Source organism: Mobula hypostoma, chromosome 6 (genome assembly GCF_963921235.1).
Source record: "Mobula hypostoma chromosome 6, sMobHyp1.1, whole genome shotgun sequence".
Lineage (NCBI taxonomy): Eukaryota > Metazoa > Chordata > Chondrichthyes > Myliobatiformes > Myliobatidae > Mobula > Mobula hypostoma.
This window is the reverse complement of record NC_086102.1, coordinates 108,845,641-108,865,263: the sequence shown is the minus strand read 5'-3', so window position 1 is coordinate 108,865,263 and position 19,623 is coordinate 108,845,641. Positions and strand designations below refer to the sequence as shown.

Here is a 19,623-nt window from a genome sequence, read left to right as displayed (position 1 = left end):
TGCTAAGTTAGCGGATGAGTATGCGTTGATGCATAAAATGAAGTTTGCCCTGAGTAAAGGCTACCAGAAGGGTAGTCAGGACGGCGGGGAGAGTCTGCCAGAAAAGTCAGAAAGTAAGCCGGGGACTAGTGAGAAGGATAAGGTAGACTGGGAGCTGTCTGATAGGAAGTCTCCTGGGGTCGTCTGTTATAATTGCGGGAAAGTCGGACACTTTGCGTCCAGGTGCTTTGCCCCAAAGAAGGAGACGGGAAAAGGAAAAACGGCGATCTTAACTGGTTGTATCGAGCTGGTAAACGAACTGCTAGGGAAGGACAGGTCTGCCAAAGTTAAGGAAGGGCGCGAGAAGTTTATCTCGTCCGGATTGGTGTCAGTGAAGGAGGGGTTAAAACCAGTTCCAGTGCGGATCTGGAGAGATACGGGAGCGTGTCAGTCACTGATACTGAAGAGTGTATTAGAGTTTAGCTCAGAGACCCAGACTGGGGAGGTCAAGGACAAAGGTATTGGGGAAGGGACAGAGTCAGTCCCTTTGCACCAGATACACTTACAAAGCAACCTGGTCTCTGGACTAGTCACGATCGGGGTGAGGTCCGAATTACTGATGAAAGGCGTGGAAGTCTTGCTCGGTAATGACCTCGCCGGGGGAATCGTGTTCCCAGCCGTGAGATTGACAGGTCAGCCTGCCAGCATTGAGGCCCCGCCCATGGACTCACAGGTTCATCATGGGACCGCGGTAGTAAATTTAGCTGAGACGTTTCTGCCAGCCTTGTACGAGAAGGGGGTTGAAAGTGAAAAGAAGGAGTGTAGTGAGGGAGCTGGGACAGATGTAGCAGTAGCCAGGAAAGAATTTGTGCAGACGCAGGAGCGAGACGAAGGGCTGATGGTTTTGGCAGAGACAGCTCTCTCTGACACAGACTTAACAAGGGAACTAGTAGGCTATTGTGTAGAGGAGGAAGTGCTAAGGAAGCAAGGGAGACCAAGTGCCGTACCCGCAGATGAGGAATGGGGGGTGGTGCAAGAGAGTTATGGGGATGAGGTTTTTAACCTGGCCCACAAGGTACCCCCCGGTGGACATTTTGCGGTACTGGAGGGAACAGTTGGTGGAATCATGAAAGAGGTTTACCGGCTGCCCAGGGGGAAGGATGTTATTGATTATGACTGACGTGAACTGAGACGGTCACAGGCTTTTGATATGCTAACAAACCTAGTCGGTGTTAGCGCGGAAATCAATGAAGCTAGGGTCCCCCTGATAAGAGAAAAAAACCATTTTGAAAAGATGAGTATGGTATCGACCAGATGGGAGAAGGCTATTGTTTTGGCCAGCTCTGCTGATAAGGTCTCTCCCTTAATCCCCGAACAAAGCGACTGTTTAGGAGAAGTAATTAAATGACTTGCACACGTGTGTTTGATTGTCCCAAGGCGATGCAAAGAACTGGGATGTTGGGTGGTGTCTGTTACACTAGGTTACCCTAGCGAGCAACAACCATATAGAATGAGTAATTCAGTGACTAAAGGGCTGACGAATACAGAGGTGTGTATTGGCAATTTAATACGGCTGTCTGAAGCCAGCTTGATAGTGAACCTTGAAAAAAATGAGTTCAGCCACACGAAGGTCACTTACCGGGAATTGTGGTGACACGGGCAGCTGGCAGCAATGCAAGCTAAAGTGCGGGCTATCTCTGACATCCCAACCCCGACAGACAAGAGGGCCTTCAGAAGGCTCTTGGAGATGGTGGGGTACTGTAGGAAGTTTTGCAATAACTCTGCGGTTACTACCCCTCCCCCTCCTACTAAGCCCTTGCGAGAGAAAACTAAGTCGGAATGGGACGACCCTTGTTATTGTGGTCCGGGACAAAACCAAATGAGAGGTTACATTGATCGCAATTCATCAGTGTTTTTGGCCACTATGAAGTTTGCTAAATTGGAGCCTGGTCTAAGGGATTATTAATAACACATATAAAAGGAACAGAAAATGTGATGGCTGACTGTCTGTCAAGGTGTTGACAACTTCAGACTCGCTGTATTAGCCAAATAGCTGATAAAGATGTATATTTGTGTGTACCAAATAATGTATTCATGTTTGTAATTTTTACCCCCCCGGTAAAAATCCTTAAAGGGGGGAAGTGTGACAAGAATACACATAGATTAAGATGTAGCTGTCCTGTGTTGGCACCAGTGGGATCAGCAGTTGGTCTGCCACCTGTCTTCAGAAGAGAGAGAGATAAGGAAAACAATGGGGCAGCATTTGGAGATGTTAATGAAGGGAAGGAGAGCTGTCAAGAGCGGCTCCCCCTTTGAACCCTGAACTGTTTGAAGTGATGGACAGGCGATACCCCAGCAGGGGGATAAAAAGGGACAGGTTCACTAAGGCAGGACACACACGACACCCGAGGTAACGAAATCCTGGAAGCGGTGCGCCTCTCACAAGTCGGTGGGAAGCTTTTGGAAAGCCGGTTGCGGGATCAGGCCATAGACACACAGGGTGGAAAGGCACGATCAGCGGGAACCTGGTGTGTGTCCACCCTTGCCTGGGTGCCAGGTTCACCGCAGGGAAACGATTTGTATCTAGAAACGGGGGGGGGGGGGGTCACGGTCGGTGACCTCAGATGACATCACAAAGGACTCGCCCGAAAGCTGACTGCGAAGGTCTGTGTGGAAGTCGTTTTGAATATTCATTCGTTTTGCTCTCTCTCTCCTTCCCCCCACTGTCCATCGCCACGGCAGCGATTACTGCGAATGGAACTGAACTAAATTGAACTGAACTTTGCGTCACTTTGAAACTGGTCATTTACCCCTAGACAACAATAGAGCTTGATTAATCCTGTTATCTTAATTCTGTGTACATGAATGTTTATCATTGCTGAACTGTTGCATTCATTATCCTTTTGGTTAGAGTACTGTGTTGCTTGTTTCTTTAATAAAACTTTCTTAGTTCTAGTAATCCAAACTCCAACTGAGTGATCCATTTCTGCTGGTTTGGCAACCCAGTTATGGGGTACCTAACAACATATAGAATAACAGATAGCCGGTGTGTGTTACAAGTTGGATTGAGTGAGGTGTTAGACTTGCAGTGGAAGTGGGACTGATCCAGGGACCAGTGGTGTTACCCTGCTTTGTTACTGCCTCTTGTTACCTTGTACCTGTTATCAAGACCTCTGCTTCTGTTTCAGGCCACTCACCGGACATTCAAGAGTGTCAGGGAAGTGAAGTTTGTGCAGTGAAAATTATGACTGAGAAGGTGCTCGGGAAACTTAATAGTCTGAGGGTGGATAAATCTCCTGGACCTGATAGAATGCACCCTTGGGTTCTGAAGGAAGTAGCTGGAAAGATTGTGGAGGCATTAACGATGATCTTTCAAGAATCGATAGATTCTGGCATTTTACCAGATGACTGGAAAATTGCAAATGTTACTCTACTTTTAAGAAGGGTGGGAGGCAGCAGAAAGGAAACTATAGACCTGTTAGCCTGACATCAGTGGTTGGGAAGTTGTTGGAATCGATTGTTAGGGATGAGATTACAGAGTACCTGGAGGCACATGACAAGATAGGCCAAAGCCAGCATGGTTTCCTGAAAGGAAAATCCTGCCTGACAAACCTACTGCAATTTTTTGAGGAAATTACAAGCATGGTAGACAAAGGAGATGCAGTAGACGTGGTGTACTTGGATTTTCAGAAGGCCTTTGACAAGGTGCTGCACATGAGGCTGCTTAGCAAGATAAGAGCCCATGAAATTACAGAGAAGTTACTAGCATGGGTGGAGCATTGGCTGGTTGGCAGAAAAGAGAGAGTGGGAATAAAGGGATCCTATTCTGGCCGGCTGCTGGTTACCAGTGGCGTTCCATGGTCCTGCACTTTGGTGGAAGAGGTAAACGGGCAGACTATTATTTAGATGGGGAGAGAATTCAAAATGCAGAAATGCAAAGAAACCTGGGAGTCCTTGTGCAAGATACCCTAGAAGTTAACCTCCAGGTTGAGTTGGCTGTGAAGAAGGCGAATGCAATGTTGGCATTCATTTCTAGAGGTATAGAATATGAGAGTAGGGATGTGATGTTGAGGATCTGTAAGGCACTTGTGAGACCACACTTGGAATATTGTGTGCAGTTTTGGGCTCTTTATTTTAGAAGGGATATACTGACATTGGAGGGGGTTCAGAGAAGATTCATGATAATGATTCCAGGAATGAAAGGGTTACTGTATGAGGAATGTCTGGCAGCTCTTTGGCTGTTTTCTCTGAGTTCAGGAGAATGTGGGGGGATCTCATAGTAACATTCCGAACATTAAAGGGCCTGAACAGATTAGATATGACAAAGTTATTTCCCATAGTAGGGGAGTCTAGGACAAGAGGGCACGACTTCAGGATTGAAGGACGTCCATTTGGAATAGAGATGCGGAGAAATTACTTTGGTCAGAGGGTGGTAAATCTGTGGAATTTGTTGCCATGAGTGGCTGTGGAGGCCACGTTATTGGGTGTATTTAAGGCAGAGATAGAAAGGTTCTTGATTAGCCAGGGCATCAAAAGGTATGGGGAGAAAGCAGGGGAGTGGGGATGATGGGATGAAGTGGATCAGCCCATGATTGAATGGTGGAGCAGACTTGAAGGGCTGAATGGCCTACTTCTGCTTCTATACCTTATGGTCTTGCATAACTCTCCATTATTCTATAGAACACAGAACATTAAAGGGTAAAGGTGAAGGGTCATGGCTACAGGTTATTCCCTGACCATAAAAGTGGGAAAGAGTGGAAGGGCCTGTTCGTGGAAAGCTCTTAATCACAAGCACCAGCAGATGCTGAAGGTGTTCCTGGATATGGGCCCTTTTGTCAAACTACGTATGGGTACCATGAAACATTGTGGTGATGAAAAAACAAAGCAGTCATAGCATTGCAGTTTATATTTTATATGGTCACAGCAAATCCTGGAGCCCCATGTCTGTGGGTCTCTGTGTGTCTGCTGGGGTAGTCGAAGGCACAATGTCTGGGTGTCTGCGTTTGAGTGTGAAGCTGCTGGAGGCTGGTGAATGAGAAAGCGGACTGTCTTGGTGTCAGAGGACTGTGTCTATGTGTGGGTGGGAGGAACGGGTCTTGTTTTATGGCTGTTGTTTTAGAACATAGGACACAGAACATTACAACACAGTGCAGGCCTTTCAGTCCACGATGTTGTGCTGACCCTTTAACCAACTCTAAAATCAATCTAATCTGAGAAGAGCCCGAGATGCAGGATTTCTAGGCATTTGGAGAGGCATAATATGATTAGGAATAGCCTGCATCGTTTTGTCAAAGCCAGGTTGTGCCTTATGTCCTGACGAACGGTCTCGGCCTGAAACGTCGACTGCGCCTCTTCCTATAGATGCTGCCTGGCCTGCTGCGTTCACCAGCAACTTTGATGTATTGTGCCTTATGAGCCTGATTGAATTTTTTGAGGATGTGACGAAACACATTGAAGGTAGAGCCATAGACGTAGTGTATATGGATTTCAGCAAGGCATTTGATAAGGTACCCCATGCAAGGCTTATTGAGAAAGTAAGGAGGCATGGAATCCAAGGGAACATTGCTTTGTGGATCCAGAACTGGCTTGCCCACAGAAGGCGAAGAGTGCTTGTAGACGAGTCATATTCTGCATGGAAGTTGGTGACCAGTGGTGTGCCTCAGGGATCTGTTCTTGGACCCCTACTCTTTGTGATTTTTATAAATGACCTGGATGAGGAAATGGAGGGATGGGTTAGTAACTTTGCTGAGGACACAAAGGTTAGAGGTGTTGTGGATAATGTGGAGGGCTGTCAGATGTTACAGTGGAACATTGATAGGATGCAAAACTGGGCTGAGAAGTGGCAGATGGAGTTCAATCCAGATAAGTGTGAGGTGGTTCATTTTGGTAGGTCAAGTATGATGGCAGAATATAGCATTAATGGTAAGACTATTGGCAGTGTGGAGGATCAAAGGGATCTTGGGGTCTGAGTCCATAGGACACTCAAGGTTGCTATGCAGGTTGACTCCGTGGTTAAGAAGACATACGGTGCATTGGCCTTCATCAACCGTGGGATTGAGTTTAAGAGCTGAGAGGCAATGTTGCAGCTAAATAGGACCCTGGTCAGACACTACTTGGAGTACTGTGCTCAGTTCTGGTCGCCTCATTACAGGAAGGACGTGAAAACCATAGAAAGGGTGCAGAGGAGATTTACAAGGATGTTGCCTGGATTGGGGAGCATGCCTTATGAGAATAGGTTGAGTGAACTCGGCCTTTTCTCCTTGGAGCGACGGAGGATGAGAGGTGACCTGATAGAGCTGTACAAGATAATGAGAGGCATTGATCGTGTGGATAGTCAGAGGCTTTTTCCCAGGGCTGAAATGGCTAGCACAAGAGGGCATGGTTTTAAGGTGCTTGGAAGTAGGTACAGAGGAAATGGCAGGGGTAAGTTTTTTACGCAGAGAATGGCGAGTGTGTGGAATGGGCTGCTGGCGGTGGAGGCGGAAACTATAGGGTCTTTTACGAGACTCCTGGATAGGTACATGGAGCTTAGAAAAGTAGAGGGCTATGGGCAAGCCTAGGTAGTTCTAAGGTAAGAACATGTTTGGCACAGCTTTGTGGGGCAAAGGGCCTATATTGTGCTGTAGGTTTTCTATGTTTCTATGTAACTCTTCCCTCCTCCATTTTTCTATCATTCATGTGCCCATCTAAGAATTTCTTAAATGTCCCTGGTGTATCTGTCCCTGGCAGTATGTTCTACACACCCACCAGTCTCTGTGTGAAAAAGCTACCTGACACCGCCCTATACTTCCCTCCAATCACCATAATAATTTCCATCCTGAGGGATTAAAGCACTGACTGACTGTTCACTCAACCTACACCTCTCATGATCTTGTACACCTTTCATCCTCCTTCTCTCCAAAGGGAAAAGCCCCAGCTTGGCTGACCTTTCCTCATAAAACATGGTCTCTAATCCTAGTAGCATCCTGGTTAATCTCTTCTATACCGTTTCTAAAGCTTCCACATTCTTCTATGAGCCAAGTACTACTGAACACAACATTCCAAGTGTGGTCTAACCGGAGTTTTATAGAGCCAGAATCAGTCTTCATTTGAACGTGAATTAGATTTCTAGGACAGCAACATTGCCGGGTGGTTCTTGAACTCGATGGCCTGACAAACAAGGCCAACACACCATGCACCTTCTTAACCACCCGCTCAACTTCCGATTTGTTCTTGTTGGGTTCTGTGTTGTTCGGCCAACCATTGTGGGCATGACTTGTTGGCGCCAGAAGTGTGTCCCCTGTGCCTCCTTGGACTCCTTTGGTTAACGCAAACAACGCATATCACTGTATGATTCAATGTACTGTGATAAATAAACTCGAATCTCGAAATTTTATATATATATAAAATATTCTCTGCCTTCAACACTTTTTATAATGATCATTACTTTTCCTGCAAAGACTGTGATTACAGACCCTGAAGACTCAAGGGGTATTTTGATGCCGATCGCCTTATGCCTGAATGATATCCACTGGCAGGAGCACATGAACCGGACTGGGCGGTGGCCCGTGAATTAGTCCATACGCTTGATCAGTGTAGAGTGGTCCACAATATAAAACCTGTGGACGGCACCACTGGACCCTCCCTGGACATCGGTGACCAATACCCAGTGCCCACTGATGGTCATTCGTAAGGACACAGACACACACACCAGGCCGTTTCTGACTGTCTTTATTTCTCAGTTATCACGCCATTGCTGCTTGCCAGCTAACTGCCACCGTTAAACCCGTACACACGCCGCCTTGCTCCGTCCGTTCACGGAGATTATATGCGCATCGAAAACCAGTGAGGACCTATATTGCATCCCCATCGTCACATCGACAGGCCATCGCCCGATCTCTCCACAGCACCGGCTGACATCGTGGGCCCCACGTCGGTGTGTCTCGGTGCGTACACCCGCCTTCTCCGGGACCACAGACTGGCAGCCGAACTATTTCAACCCCTGCCTGCCCTTGCTGTGCCAGAGATTTGTGAGGATTCGGGGGTCTCTGCTGGGCCACCCGTGAGGCGGCCGTAGGAGGGGAGGGTGGAGGATAATGCAGTATGTGAGGGAAGCCAAGCAGAGGAGGTGGGAAGTCTCAGCCCCCGCTACGGGAGGGCAGCAGGTAGGAGGGTTGGGGGGAAGGCAGATCGAAACTGTCTGATTGTCTAGAGAGAGCAAGGGTAAAGGGGGCAGAGGGCGAGAGACAGGGATGCGACTTAGCGAGGGTGGGTGTGGGTGAGAGTGAGAGTGAGAAAGAGAGAGAGAAAAGCATAAAAAGAGAACACAGGTGGGGCGGAGGGTAGACAGAGCGAAAGAAGAGATTGAGAGAGAAAATCGGAGGATAAGAGTGCATCAGAGGCCAGATAGTGACGGTGTGGTAAGGAGATCAGAGATACTGTATAGAGTATATGGGGGAAGAGAGATACAGGAAATGTGAGCGGTCAAAGAATGAAAGGGGGACAGAAGTTCAGAGAGCAACAAAAAGTGAGAAATGAGAAATAAAATGTGAAAAAGGTGAGGGAGAGAGGGAAACAGAGAGTGAGGGACAGAGAAGGGGTAGGGAAGAGAGTGTGCATGAGAAAGGGAGAGATGGACAAAGAGTTTGTGATGGTGATGGACAGAATGATGGAAATGGAGGACAAGTCACAACAGACACCCGGAAACCCCCTGAACCTGATTCCTGACTCCCGACACTGCCTCACTTTCCAGCACAATTTCTTGGTAATCGTACCTCCCAGGGAGAGAGAATTCATGGAATTCACAACCCTCAGAGAGGGCGTTGCTTCTGTCCCAGGTTGCCAACCCATCTCCCGAGACCGGCTGGCTGTTCTGAGCTCCATGGCATGGGATGTACTGGTCTGGGCCATAGCTCCACACAGCTCAGTAATATTACCCCTCATTCTTCAAACCTTCAGCAACATTAGGCCAACCCTCATCTTTCCCAATGGACAACACTCGTTCCCAGATACTAATAAACGGTATCTATATTGCACTCACTGTGAGGTAAGTGTTGTGTAACCTTCAGAGTGGAGACCAAAAATGCATGTGGTCTTCCTGGTGGGACCTCACCCCAAACTGGGATAATTACAGTTTCTCACTTCTCACTTCAAGAAACAATCTTGAATCTTTCGAAACCCAACCCCTCGGCAATAAAGGCTAACATTGCCTCTACACTACGATTTATTTATTTTTTATTGCATTTAGAGATCCAGCGTGGAACAGGTCCTTCACACTCAATGAACCGCACCGCTCAGCAATCCATCTATTTAACCCTCGACTAATCACAGGACAATTTACAATGACCAATTAACCTGCTAACCACTGTCTTTGGACTGTGGGAGGAAACCAGAGTATCCGGAGGAAACCCACACAGTTCACAAGGAGAACATAAAAACTCCTTTATAGGCAGTGCCGGAACTGAACTCTGACCTACAATGCCCTGAACTGTGATAGTGTCACACTAACTGCTGCACTACCATGGTGCCCTTGTGTAAACCTAAATCCTGACCATGTGGTTCCGAGTCTTTCACCTCATATCAGTGTTTTACCTCCTTGTTCTACACTTCTTACCCCACCCAGGGGGAGAAGGAAAGAGATGGAGAGAAGGTGAGATACTGGAGGTGGCGGGGGGGGGGGTGCTGCAAGACTAGGATGTGTGTGTGTGTGTGAGAGAGAGAGAGAGAGAGAGAGAGAGAGAGAGAGAGAGAGAAATAGGGCAAGAGATAGAGAGGGCAATAAAAGCAGAATGGAAGTCTCCAAGAACCAAATTGTGGAAATCAGGGGCACTGGATATTGGCACTGCAGGCAATTTTGAGTTTGTGTGTGACAGAAAAGGACACAAAAGATCTCCAAAGTAAATTTGTAGGGAGGGAGGTATGTTTGGAAGTGGGAACTGAAACCAGCTTGATGTTAACTGTGTGGTCCTTTCCAGTGATGTTGAGTCAGGTCAATCTGGGGCGTTGGAAGAGAGTGAAAGAGAGAGGGGGGAGAGGGAGAGAGACAGAAAGAGTCAGAGAGAAAGAGGTTGAAACAAGAGAGAGAGAGAGAGAGAGAGATAGGTAGAGTGTGTGTGAGAGAGAGAGGAGGGTGCATTGGCCATTGTGAAGGCACAGTACCAGAGAGAGGAGAGGATGAGGAGGGTGAGGGAGTGGGAAGAAGGGGCTGAGACAGGAAGCTGCAGGGAAGGAGAGTAGACGGAGGAGAGAGGCTGGTGATGGACAGGGTGAAGGCTGGAAAGGTTGCTGAAAGGTGAGGTCAACAAGAGACTGGAACAAGGGCTGAGTGTTATCCAGGGATGAGTGGACAGGGCCAATATTGAGTTGGGACAAAGGCTGGGTGAGAGACCGTAGCACCCAGTTTAAGGGCCAGGAGGGGTTTCAGGAGGAGTGTCTTCCTCCCAGCAACATTTCACTCCAAACGGGGTCTAACCTTGGTTAGGGGGAGGGCAGGACAATGGGATTGAGAGGAATAGTCAGTCAGCCATGATGGAATGGCAGAGCAGACGCAATGGGCTGAATGGCTTAACTCTGCTCCTACATCTTTAGGGTTTTACGGACCTTAGGAAGGTCACTCCCCAAAATCTCTCCATGGCCACTTTTCCCTACAACCTTTTGCAGAGCCCTGTACTAGTCCCAAAGTGTCTGCAGTTCCCTGTGTAGTTGCAACCAGTTATAACCTCTCTCTTCACCAGATCATCCTTTATTCCAAGGACGAATGAGGGAGCTGAGGAGTTAGGCTTGGAGGTTAAAAAGATCGGCCATGATGCGGAATGGAGGGTAGGTTCGTGGGGCCAGTGGTATTTTCCGACTTCTGTTCCTTCAGGTCTGGAATTTCTTCCCAGACCCTCTCTGGCACTCACAGCATTTCTCCTGCTGTCTGCTCCTCTAATCCTGGACTGCAACATCCCTCGGGTTAATTTTCAATGAGGCATCTGCTTCCTCCCCCAGTGAGTGGTTAACTGTCTGAGCTGGGCGAGACACCAGAGACTCTGCAGTTATTGGTAATCTTGAGCAACGCATACCAAATGCTGGAGGAACTTAGCAGGCCAGGCAGCATCTATGGAGAGGAGTAAATAGTTGACGCTTTGGGCTGAGACCCTTCATCAGGACTGGAAAGGAAGGGGGCAGAAGCCAGAATAAGAAGGCGGAGGGTGACGGAGGAGAAAGGTGGAGGGGAAGACAGGTGAGTGGGGGGAGAGGGAAGTAGAGTAATAAAGACAAAAGATTCTGTAGCTACTGGAGATCTAGAGTAACATACACACAAAGTACTAGAGGTAGTCTGTAGGTCAGGCAGCATCTATGGGGGAGGTGTTTCGGGCCAAACCCTTTATTGAGATCAAGTTAGAAGCTGGGAGGTGATAGGTCAGAGAGGTAAAGGCCTGAAGAAGTTTCTGCCCTGATGAAGTGTCCCAGCCTGAAACATTAACTATTTATTCCACTCCATAGATGCTGCCTGACAGGCTGAGTTCCTCCAGTATTTTGTACGAGCATGTTGCTCAAGATCTTACAGACTGCTCTCCGATCCCACACCGCAGCTCACCCACCCTCTCTGCTGCCTCTCTCTGCCGCCCCACTTGTCTGTTGAAAGCCTTGGATTCACTGGGGATACACAAAGCAGGGTCTAAATGATTGATGCAAGCCACTGGCATCTAACTGTCTTCCAGCTAAACCTCCAACAGGCAGATCTATGGAGGAAATGTTTCGGGCCGAGGCCCTTTATCGGGATCAGTACTAGTGGCTGGAGCTTGATATGATCTAAGTACACAGATGTTGAAGGGGTCTCCCCTCTTTTTTTTTTGCTTGTTAGCTCTTGTGCTGTGCAATAATCCACTGCAATTTTTAAAGCAGGTTGTATGCCCACACTAGGGCACACACTAGTGTGTGTGTTGCGATGCACGCTTCGCCCTGGCGTGTACGCACAAGTATAAAAATATATGCAGAAATCCCCACCAGCCGCTGTGTCGGCCAACGCTCTCTCGAGCGCAGGCCTCGGCCTCTTCAGCTCAACGTGCTTCCAGCGATGATACAGAGACCCCCTGAAACGGAAGCCACTGTTTCCTCTGCCAGGAGTCACACCCCCCCTCCCACCCTTTCGGACAAGGGCTTGGTTCTATCAGCCTGACCCTAGACCAATCACAAGAGCCTGTGATATCAGTTACTTTTGACCGTCTCTTCCCTTCCACGCAGTGTGGAGATGCTGGCAATCTCCCGGGGAGAAGGGGGAGTGGGGGGGTCTCAACCGGCAGAGGACGCGATGAGAGAAAGGTGAGAGTTGAGGTGCTGGGGGGAGTTGTTTGGAGGGCACTTGCCTCTTTCGGGCAAGATTGACAGACGATTGAATAAGTTAATGTTCGATGGAAGGCTGAGCACTCTGAGCTGAGCCTACAATGACCAGCCTCATCTTCTGAACACTGTCCAAGTGACACAGAGGGGGCCATTTGGCCTGCCTCTTCCAAGCCTCACCCTGCCTCTCGGTTCTTGCTGAGTGGGTCTGGAAAGATGGGGCTGACGAGCAAAAGGTGGAGGAGGGGTGGGAATCAAGTGGGAGAGGAGAGGCAAGGAAGGAGGGGCTGTAGGCTGTTCTCTGCCCCCTCGCCTCCCCCACCCAGCACAACCTCCGCATCCCACCCACACAGACCTCCTCTGAGCTCACAAGCCAACACAAGGAGTTGGGGTATGTGCAGCAGGGCGGGGGGAGTGGGGGCTTCCTTACTGTTACCAGGGCAAAAATTACATCTATTAAATCCCACAGCCCACCTCCCCACCAGTCCTGGTTCAGTTCTTGCTCGGCAGACAATCCCCGAGGACACATCAGTGGTCGAGGAGGGGAAGGTGGTCGGGGCGTTCAGATGCACGCTGACTGGAATGTTCCGCGAGCCCGCCCCGCTCGGTGTTCAGAGGGTGGAGTGGAGTGAGGGGGTCACTGGGCTCCCGGGTTACCGCTGGGGGTGGCGGGCCGTGAGGAGATGCCGCTGTAGCTGCGGAGCAGGACCCGGTGCCTGGTGAGGGTCTCGGCTCTCCTGCGCTGGTGATGGACCAGGAACTCCTTCAGTCGGGTGGTGGTGAAGGTCAGGGTCTGTCTCCGCAGCTTCATAAGGTAGTTGTCCTGCATCCAGGGGTTGGCATGGCACTCCTTTACTGAGGGACGAGACCTGGGGCCAAGGAGGACACCATCAGTGGCAGGGACACTTACAGGCCATATTGATACAAAACCCAACAATACCTGATCCTGACATCCCCAAACCCAATCCTAACTCCACCCCAACCCCACCCAATCCAACCCCAATACCAAGCAATCCTAACACTAACCCATTCACCCAATCTTAGCACCACCCACCCAATCTAAATACTACCCACCCACCCAACCTCAACCACTCAACCGGACATCACCCAACCATAACCACACCCAACCACAACCTCAACAATATCCACTTAAGCCCACCTCCAGCCACCCAAATTAAACACCTCCACACAATCCAACCCAATCTCAAAATCACCCAGCCCCTACTCCATGCACCCAATCTCAATGCCACATACTCAATCCGACCCTAACAAGACCCTCCACACCAACCAGCCAAAGCAACACCAACAACACCCACCCCAACCCCACCACGCCATCACATAACACACTCACTAAACTCCAACAACACCTGATCCTGATCCCACCTACCTGCCCCCAATACCACCTCCCCAACCTCATCTCGAACACACTCACAACTGAATCCCAACCCCACTGGCACAACTCATCCCCAATATCACGAACCCAACCCCAACATCACACACCACACCAACCACTGAACCCATCAACCAACCCACCAAACAACTCATCCAACCTCGCCAATTGAAACCCCAACACCATCCATTCCAACCCCAACCCACCCAACCTCAACACCATTCATGACTGAATCTCAGCATCACCCACCCAACTTAACTCAACACCAAAACTACCCACTCAAATGAACCAGAACCCCACCCACCAAACCAAACTGCAACCCAACAGCACCCAAATAAATCCAATCCTGTCCAACCCTCAACCTAACTACAACCCCACCCACCCAACCTCAATAACACCCATTAAACCCAAACCAATCCCCAAAACACCCAACACCTTCATTTCCCAACTCCAACCCTCCAAACTTAAATCCACTGCTCACCTAACCCCATCCCCTCCACACCATTCTCAACAGCATTCATCCCCAAAACCACCCACCCAATAAACACCCAACACCCACCTGACCACAACCCTTTCCCCTGACCACACTATCCACACTACCTCAGCACTATCTAATAAACCAACCTGCCCACAATTGAACCCCAACTCTATCCACCCAAACTAAGCCCAAATACAACACTTACCCAACCACACCCACAAAACACCAACCCCAACCCTGCCCACCCAACCAAATCCAAACACCATCTGCCCAACGCCAACCCCAAACCCACCAATTCAATCCCCACCCAACCCCAATACCACCAACTCAATACACTGTACGCTCACCCAACACAGCACTATCACCATTCAACACCACCACCATGTAATCAAACCCTGAAATTCAATACCACTCACCCAATCTGACCCACTGGGCACCCAATCCTTGCCACAATCCAACCCACCAGGTACTCACTGAACCAAATCCCAACACCACCCACCCAATCTAAACCACTTACCACCTAACCCTTCACCTCCTCAACCCACCCCATCTCGTGCCAATCTAACCCAATTCCAATAGCAAGACTGAATCCCCAGACAACCCACCCATTGTCAACCCTATCTCACCAATCCATTGTCCAGCTACCCAACCCAATCTAGTAAGACTGAAATTGGGAAGCCTCTCTGCACACAAGAGGAAGTAGAACGTGGAATTGTTGTCACTAAGAAGGTGATGGTTCAGTTGACAGCAACATTAATGACTGAGTATGATGGAATCTGTTACTGAGCCTTCTTGGACCAATGTAGGGAGCTGGAGCTTCAACTCATAGCTGGCTCACTCCAGTTTAATACTGGTACAGACTATTTTTGGGTAAATTATCTTTTCTGACAGTTTCTTCTGTTTATTTTAGATCAGCTAAGTGTAAAAAGACAATGTATTCTCTATCTAACCCTGTCCTAGGAGTGTGTGGTGGGACAATGCAGAGAAAGCTTCACTCTGTGTCTGACTTTGGGAGTGTGTTAAGGGACTGTGTAGAGGGAGCATCCCTCTGTGTCTGGTCCCAGGAGTGTATGATGTGATGTTGCAAAGGGAGCTTCAATCTGTGTCTGAGACTGGGAGTGTGTGATGGGACAGTGTAGAGGGAGCTTCGCACTATGCCTGACCCTAGGAGTTCGTGATGTGACCATGTAGAGGGAGTTTCACTCTATCCTATGTTCCAAGCCTAAGTCTGATGAAAAAGGACACCAAAATGAAAGCGAAGATGGAGGAGCTGGTGTCTGACACACTATGATATCAGACATTGGGACGAATACTCACGCTGGAAACATGCAGAGCATTCGTTTGAGGAAGTGTGCGGCATTCTGTGAGGCGTTAGGGTAGCACTTGGTGAGGTCAAACTGTGCCGACTTTATTCTGTTCTCTGTCTCCTCTGGGTCTGTTGCAGCAAAGGGCGATCGCCCACTCAACCTGGAACACATGTCACACCAGCCATGAGGACCACCCAGAAGCTACATCCGACACTTTCCCACTTCCCTGGATCCACGCGGACCCTTTCTACCATGACCAGTTGCAGATCAGAACTCCGTGATGTAAGTTTCCTTTTTTTTATTGCATTTGTAAATGTAAAGATTGAAAGGATTTAAAGATTAGCTTTTGTCACATGTATATTGAAACAGTGAAATGCATCATTTGCATTAACGACCGACACAGTCCGCGGGGTACTTGGGGGCAGCCGCAAGTGTCGCTATGCTTGTGACACCAACGTGCCCACAATTTACTAATCCTAACCCGTACGTCTTCGGAATGTGGGAAGAAATCGGAGCTTTGGAGGAAACTCATGTGGTTATGGGAAGAACGTACAAACTCCTTACAGACAGTGGCGGGAATTGAACCTCGATCACCGACGCTGTAATAGCATTATGCTAAATGTGCTATCGTGTTGCCCCATACCAAAGGTACATTGAAAAGTTTCTTTTGCATACAGATCAAATCACTACACAGTGCATTGAGGTGAACAAGCTAAAACATTAAGAGAATGCAGAATAGAGTCATAGAACATGACTGCACAGAAACAGGCCCTTCAGCCATCTAGTCCATACTGGCCTGGCCTTCTGCTCATTCCAATCTACATCTGCATCACAGTCCTCCATACCTCTCCAGTCCATGTACCGCTAAGCTTCTCCTAAATGTTCCAATTCAACCTGCATCCACCATTTCCACTGGTAGCTTGTTCCACACTTGCACCAGCTCCCCCTCAGGTTTCCCTTAAATATTCACCTTTTACCCTAAGCCTATGACCTGTAGTTGTAGCCTCACCCAGCCCGAGGGGAAATAGCCTGCTTGCGTTCACCCTGTTTACACAGAGAAAGTGCACTGCAGGTGCACAATAGGGTGCAAGATCATAATGGGGTAGATTGTGAGATAGAGTCCATCGGATTGTATTAAAGGACTGTTCAAAGACTGTTCAACAGCTGCCTTGAGCCTGGTCGTGTGTGCTTTTAGGCTGGGTTAGTGAGTTATGGGCATGCTCTGTTGGTGCTGGAAGCTTGCTGGCACTTGTGGGCTGCTTCCAGCACAATCCTTGGACTGTGTTGGTTGTTGCTGCAAAATCAAACATTTCACTGTATGTTTCGATGTACATGTGACAAATACAACTAATGTTAGTCCAATCGAAATTGATCCCTTCTGCCTAAATAATACTCACATCCCTTTATTCTCTGTATGTTGATATGCCTTTCTAAGAGCCTCTTAAACACTTGTACTGTATCTGTCTGCGTCTACCACTAACCCTGGCAGAACATTCCAAGTACCTACCGCTCTCTGTGTAAAAAACATGATGTAAATCACAGAATCTTCCTTTCCCCAGCATGGAAATGTCAAATACCAGAGGACATGCATTCAGGATAAGAGGGGGAAAGTTTAAAGGAGATTTAAGCTTAGACCACACTTGAAATATTGTGTTCGGTTTTGGTCCTCTCATTATAGGAAGGATGTGGAGGCTTTAGAGGGGGTGCTGCCTGGTTTAGAGAGCATGTCTTACGAGGAGATATTGAGTGAGCCAGGGCTTTTCTCTTTGGAGCGAAGGACGAAGAGAGGCAACTTGATAGAAGTGTATAAGCCGATAAGAAGCAGAGATGAAGTGGACAGCCAGTGACCTTTTCCCAGGGTGGAAATGGGTAATATGATGGGGCATAATTTTAAGGTGACTGTCGGAAAGTATGGGGAGGATGTCAGAGCAACACACACAAAATGCTGGAGGAACTCGGCAGGTCAGGCAGCATCAAATAAAGTGAAATAAAGGAGAGTTGACATTTTGGTCTGAGACCCTTCCTCAGGACTGAAAAGACAGGGGGGAGTTGCCAGCGTAAGAAAGATGAGGGAGGGGGGGTTTTTTTTACACAGAGAGCGGTAGGTGCATATAACATGCAGCTGGGGTGGTGGAGAGAGAGATACATTAGGGACATTTAAGAGACTCTCAGACAGGCACATGGATGAATGAAAAATATGGAGGGCCATGCAAGAGGGAAGGACACACTGGGAGAGATTTACAGTATCTATAAAACAGGCATCCAGACGTCTCTTCATAGTTCACTTATTCTTGTATGCTGTGTTTTATAGGATTGCTTTTATATTTATATTTATTGTTTTATTGCTTCTTTTATACGTATTGTGTATTTTTATGCTGCATCAGATAATTTCATTCTCCTTTACACTTGTCCACTGTAGAATGGCGATAAACAGTCTTGAATGCTGAATTGTAGATTGATCTCAGAGTAGGTTAAAAGGCTGGCACAACAACACAGGCAGACAGGCCTGAACCATGCTGTAGTTGAGTGTCTGTGAGATGTGCAGGCTGAAGTTCTGTCTGCAGACAGCGCTGGGTGCCTGATTGCACAGCGAGTGGAGGTAGTGGAAGAGTCATTTAGACTGGCAGAGTGTGGAGGGATTCGAGCTGTGCGCAGGCAAGCAGGATTGGCTGCATGGTTGACACAGACATTGTGGGCTGAAGGGCCTGTTCCTCTCCTATGTTCTATCGTCTACGTTGGAGCTGGAGTGTTCTTCAGTGTGAACGTGGATCCCTTGCCTGTTCCCCGTGACACGCTCCCACCCCCACATGCAAGCACAAGGAGCAGTGATACTGGCACTGACCAGCGTTCCACCCCTTCCCGTGGTAAACATAGGCGCCAGAGGAACAGGCAAATCGGTCAGCAAGCCTTGCCGGGCGTCAGGCAGAATGTAGCCCCGGCCCTTCCCATCACAGTGCTCACACACACCAATAAATGCTCTACTCACATGATGTAGACCAGCACGCCCAGACCCCAGATATCAGCCGGTGGTCCGATGGGGTCGCCCTTCATCATCTCAGGAGCTTGGGGAGGGAGAGGGAGAGAGGTAGAGCAAGGAGAGGAGGTCAGAGAGAGAGAGAGAGAGAGAGAGAGGAGAGAGAGAGAGAGAGATGGGGGGGATAGAGAGAGAAATAGAGAGAGGAAGAGATGGAGGAAGACAGAGAGGAAAAGAGAAAGAGGGTTTGGGAGATAGGGGCAGAAAGGGTGAAAGAGAGAGTGGGGCAGAAAGGGTGAAAGAGAGAGTGGGGCAGAAGGAGAGAGAGGGTGTCAGAGAGTGAGAAAGAGGGGACAGGAGAGAGGGAAGAGAATGAGAGGTGAGAGAAAGAGAGAGATGGATAGGAAGACAGACAGAGTGACAAAACAAGAGAAAGAATAATCAGTTAGGGATTCTGAGACTACTTAAAAGATACTGGAGGATATGGGAGAGGCGAAAGACGGGAAGAGAGGATGGGAGAGAGAAAGAGGGGAAGAGGAGAGAGAGATAAAGAGAGATAGAGAGAGAGAGAAAACAGAAGAGGAAGAGTGGACAGGGAAGGAAGAGGGGACAGAGAGGAAGAGGGGATGGGGAAGGGAGAGAGGACAGGGGAGAGTAGGAGGAGGGACAAGTAATGAAAATGAGAGAAGGAGGGAGAGCTGATGGGGTTTGGTAGGAAAGAGAGGGTGAGATTATGAGTGAGGGAGCAAGGAAAATTAGATACTGGACCGTGATGAATCATAGAGAGGGGGAGAGAGGGAGGGAGAGATGGACAGAGGGGAGAGAGAGAATGAGAGAGGGAGGGAGGGAAAGAGGGGGGAGAGAGAGAGAGAGAGAGCGAAAGAGATAAAGAGAGAGAGGGGGAGCAAGGTGATAGTAATAGTAATAGGGTGGAGATCTACAATGCATAATCGAGCACTGGGTTTTTGTCCTGAATGCTCCACTGTAATTATTCAGCCACAGGAGGTGATATTTGCAATACTTACAGCCATCTAATTAGACCCACTTTTCTGTTCAGGAGATGAGAGTTAGTGACCATCAACTGGCGCAGAAACTCAGACAAAATACCACCAGGAGTGACCAGACACACATGTTCAAGCAGAGGTGTGCGTGTGTGTGTATATATATATATATATATATATATACACACACA

General features: G+C 48.5%; 1 protein-coding gene across 7 annotated transcripts in view; it reads right to left on the bottom strand.

The window, feature by feature from the left end:
- Positions 1-7,678: 7,678 nt before the first annotated feature.
- Positions 7,679-19,623, bottom strand: part of spega (striated muscle enriched protein kinase a) — a 376,412-nt gene continuing 364,467 nt past the window's right edge. For all 7 annotated transcript variants that reach the window (XM_063051419.1, XM_063051422.1, XM_063051421.1 and 4 more), the window contains 3 exons: positions 18,444-18,519; positions 15,468-15,617; positions 7,679-13,151 (listed from right to left, as the gene is read on the bottom strand). In XM_063051419.1, coding sequence (XP_062907489.1) covers positions 12,920-13,151; positions 15,468-15,617; positions 18,444-18,519 — 458 coding nt within the window. In that variant the 3' untranslated portion in view covers positions 7,679-12,919. The remainder of the gene's footprint in view (positions 13,152-15,467; positions 15,618-18,443; positions 18,520-19,623) is intronic.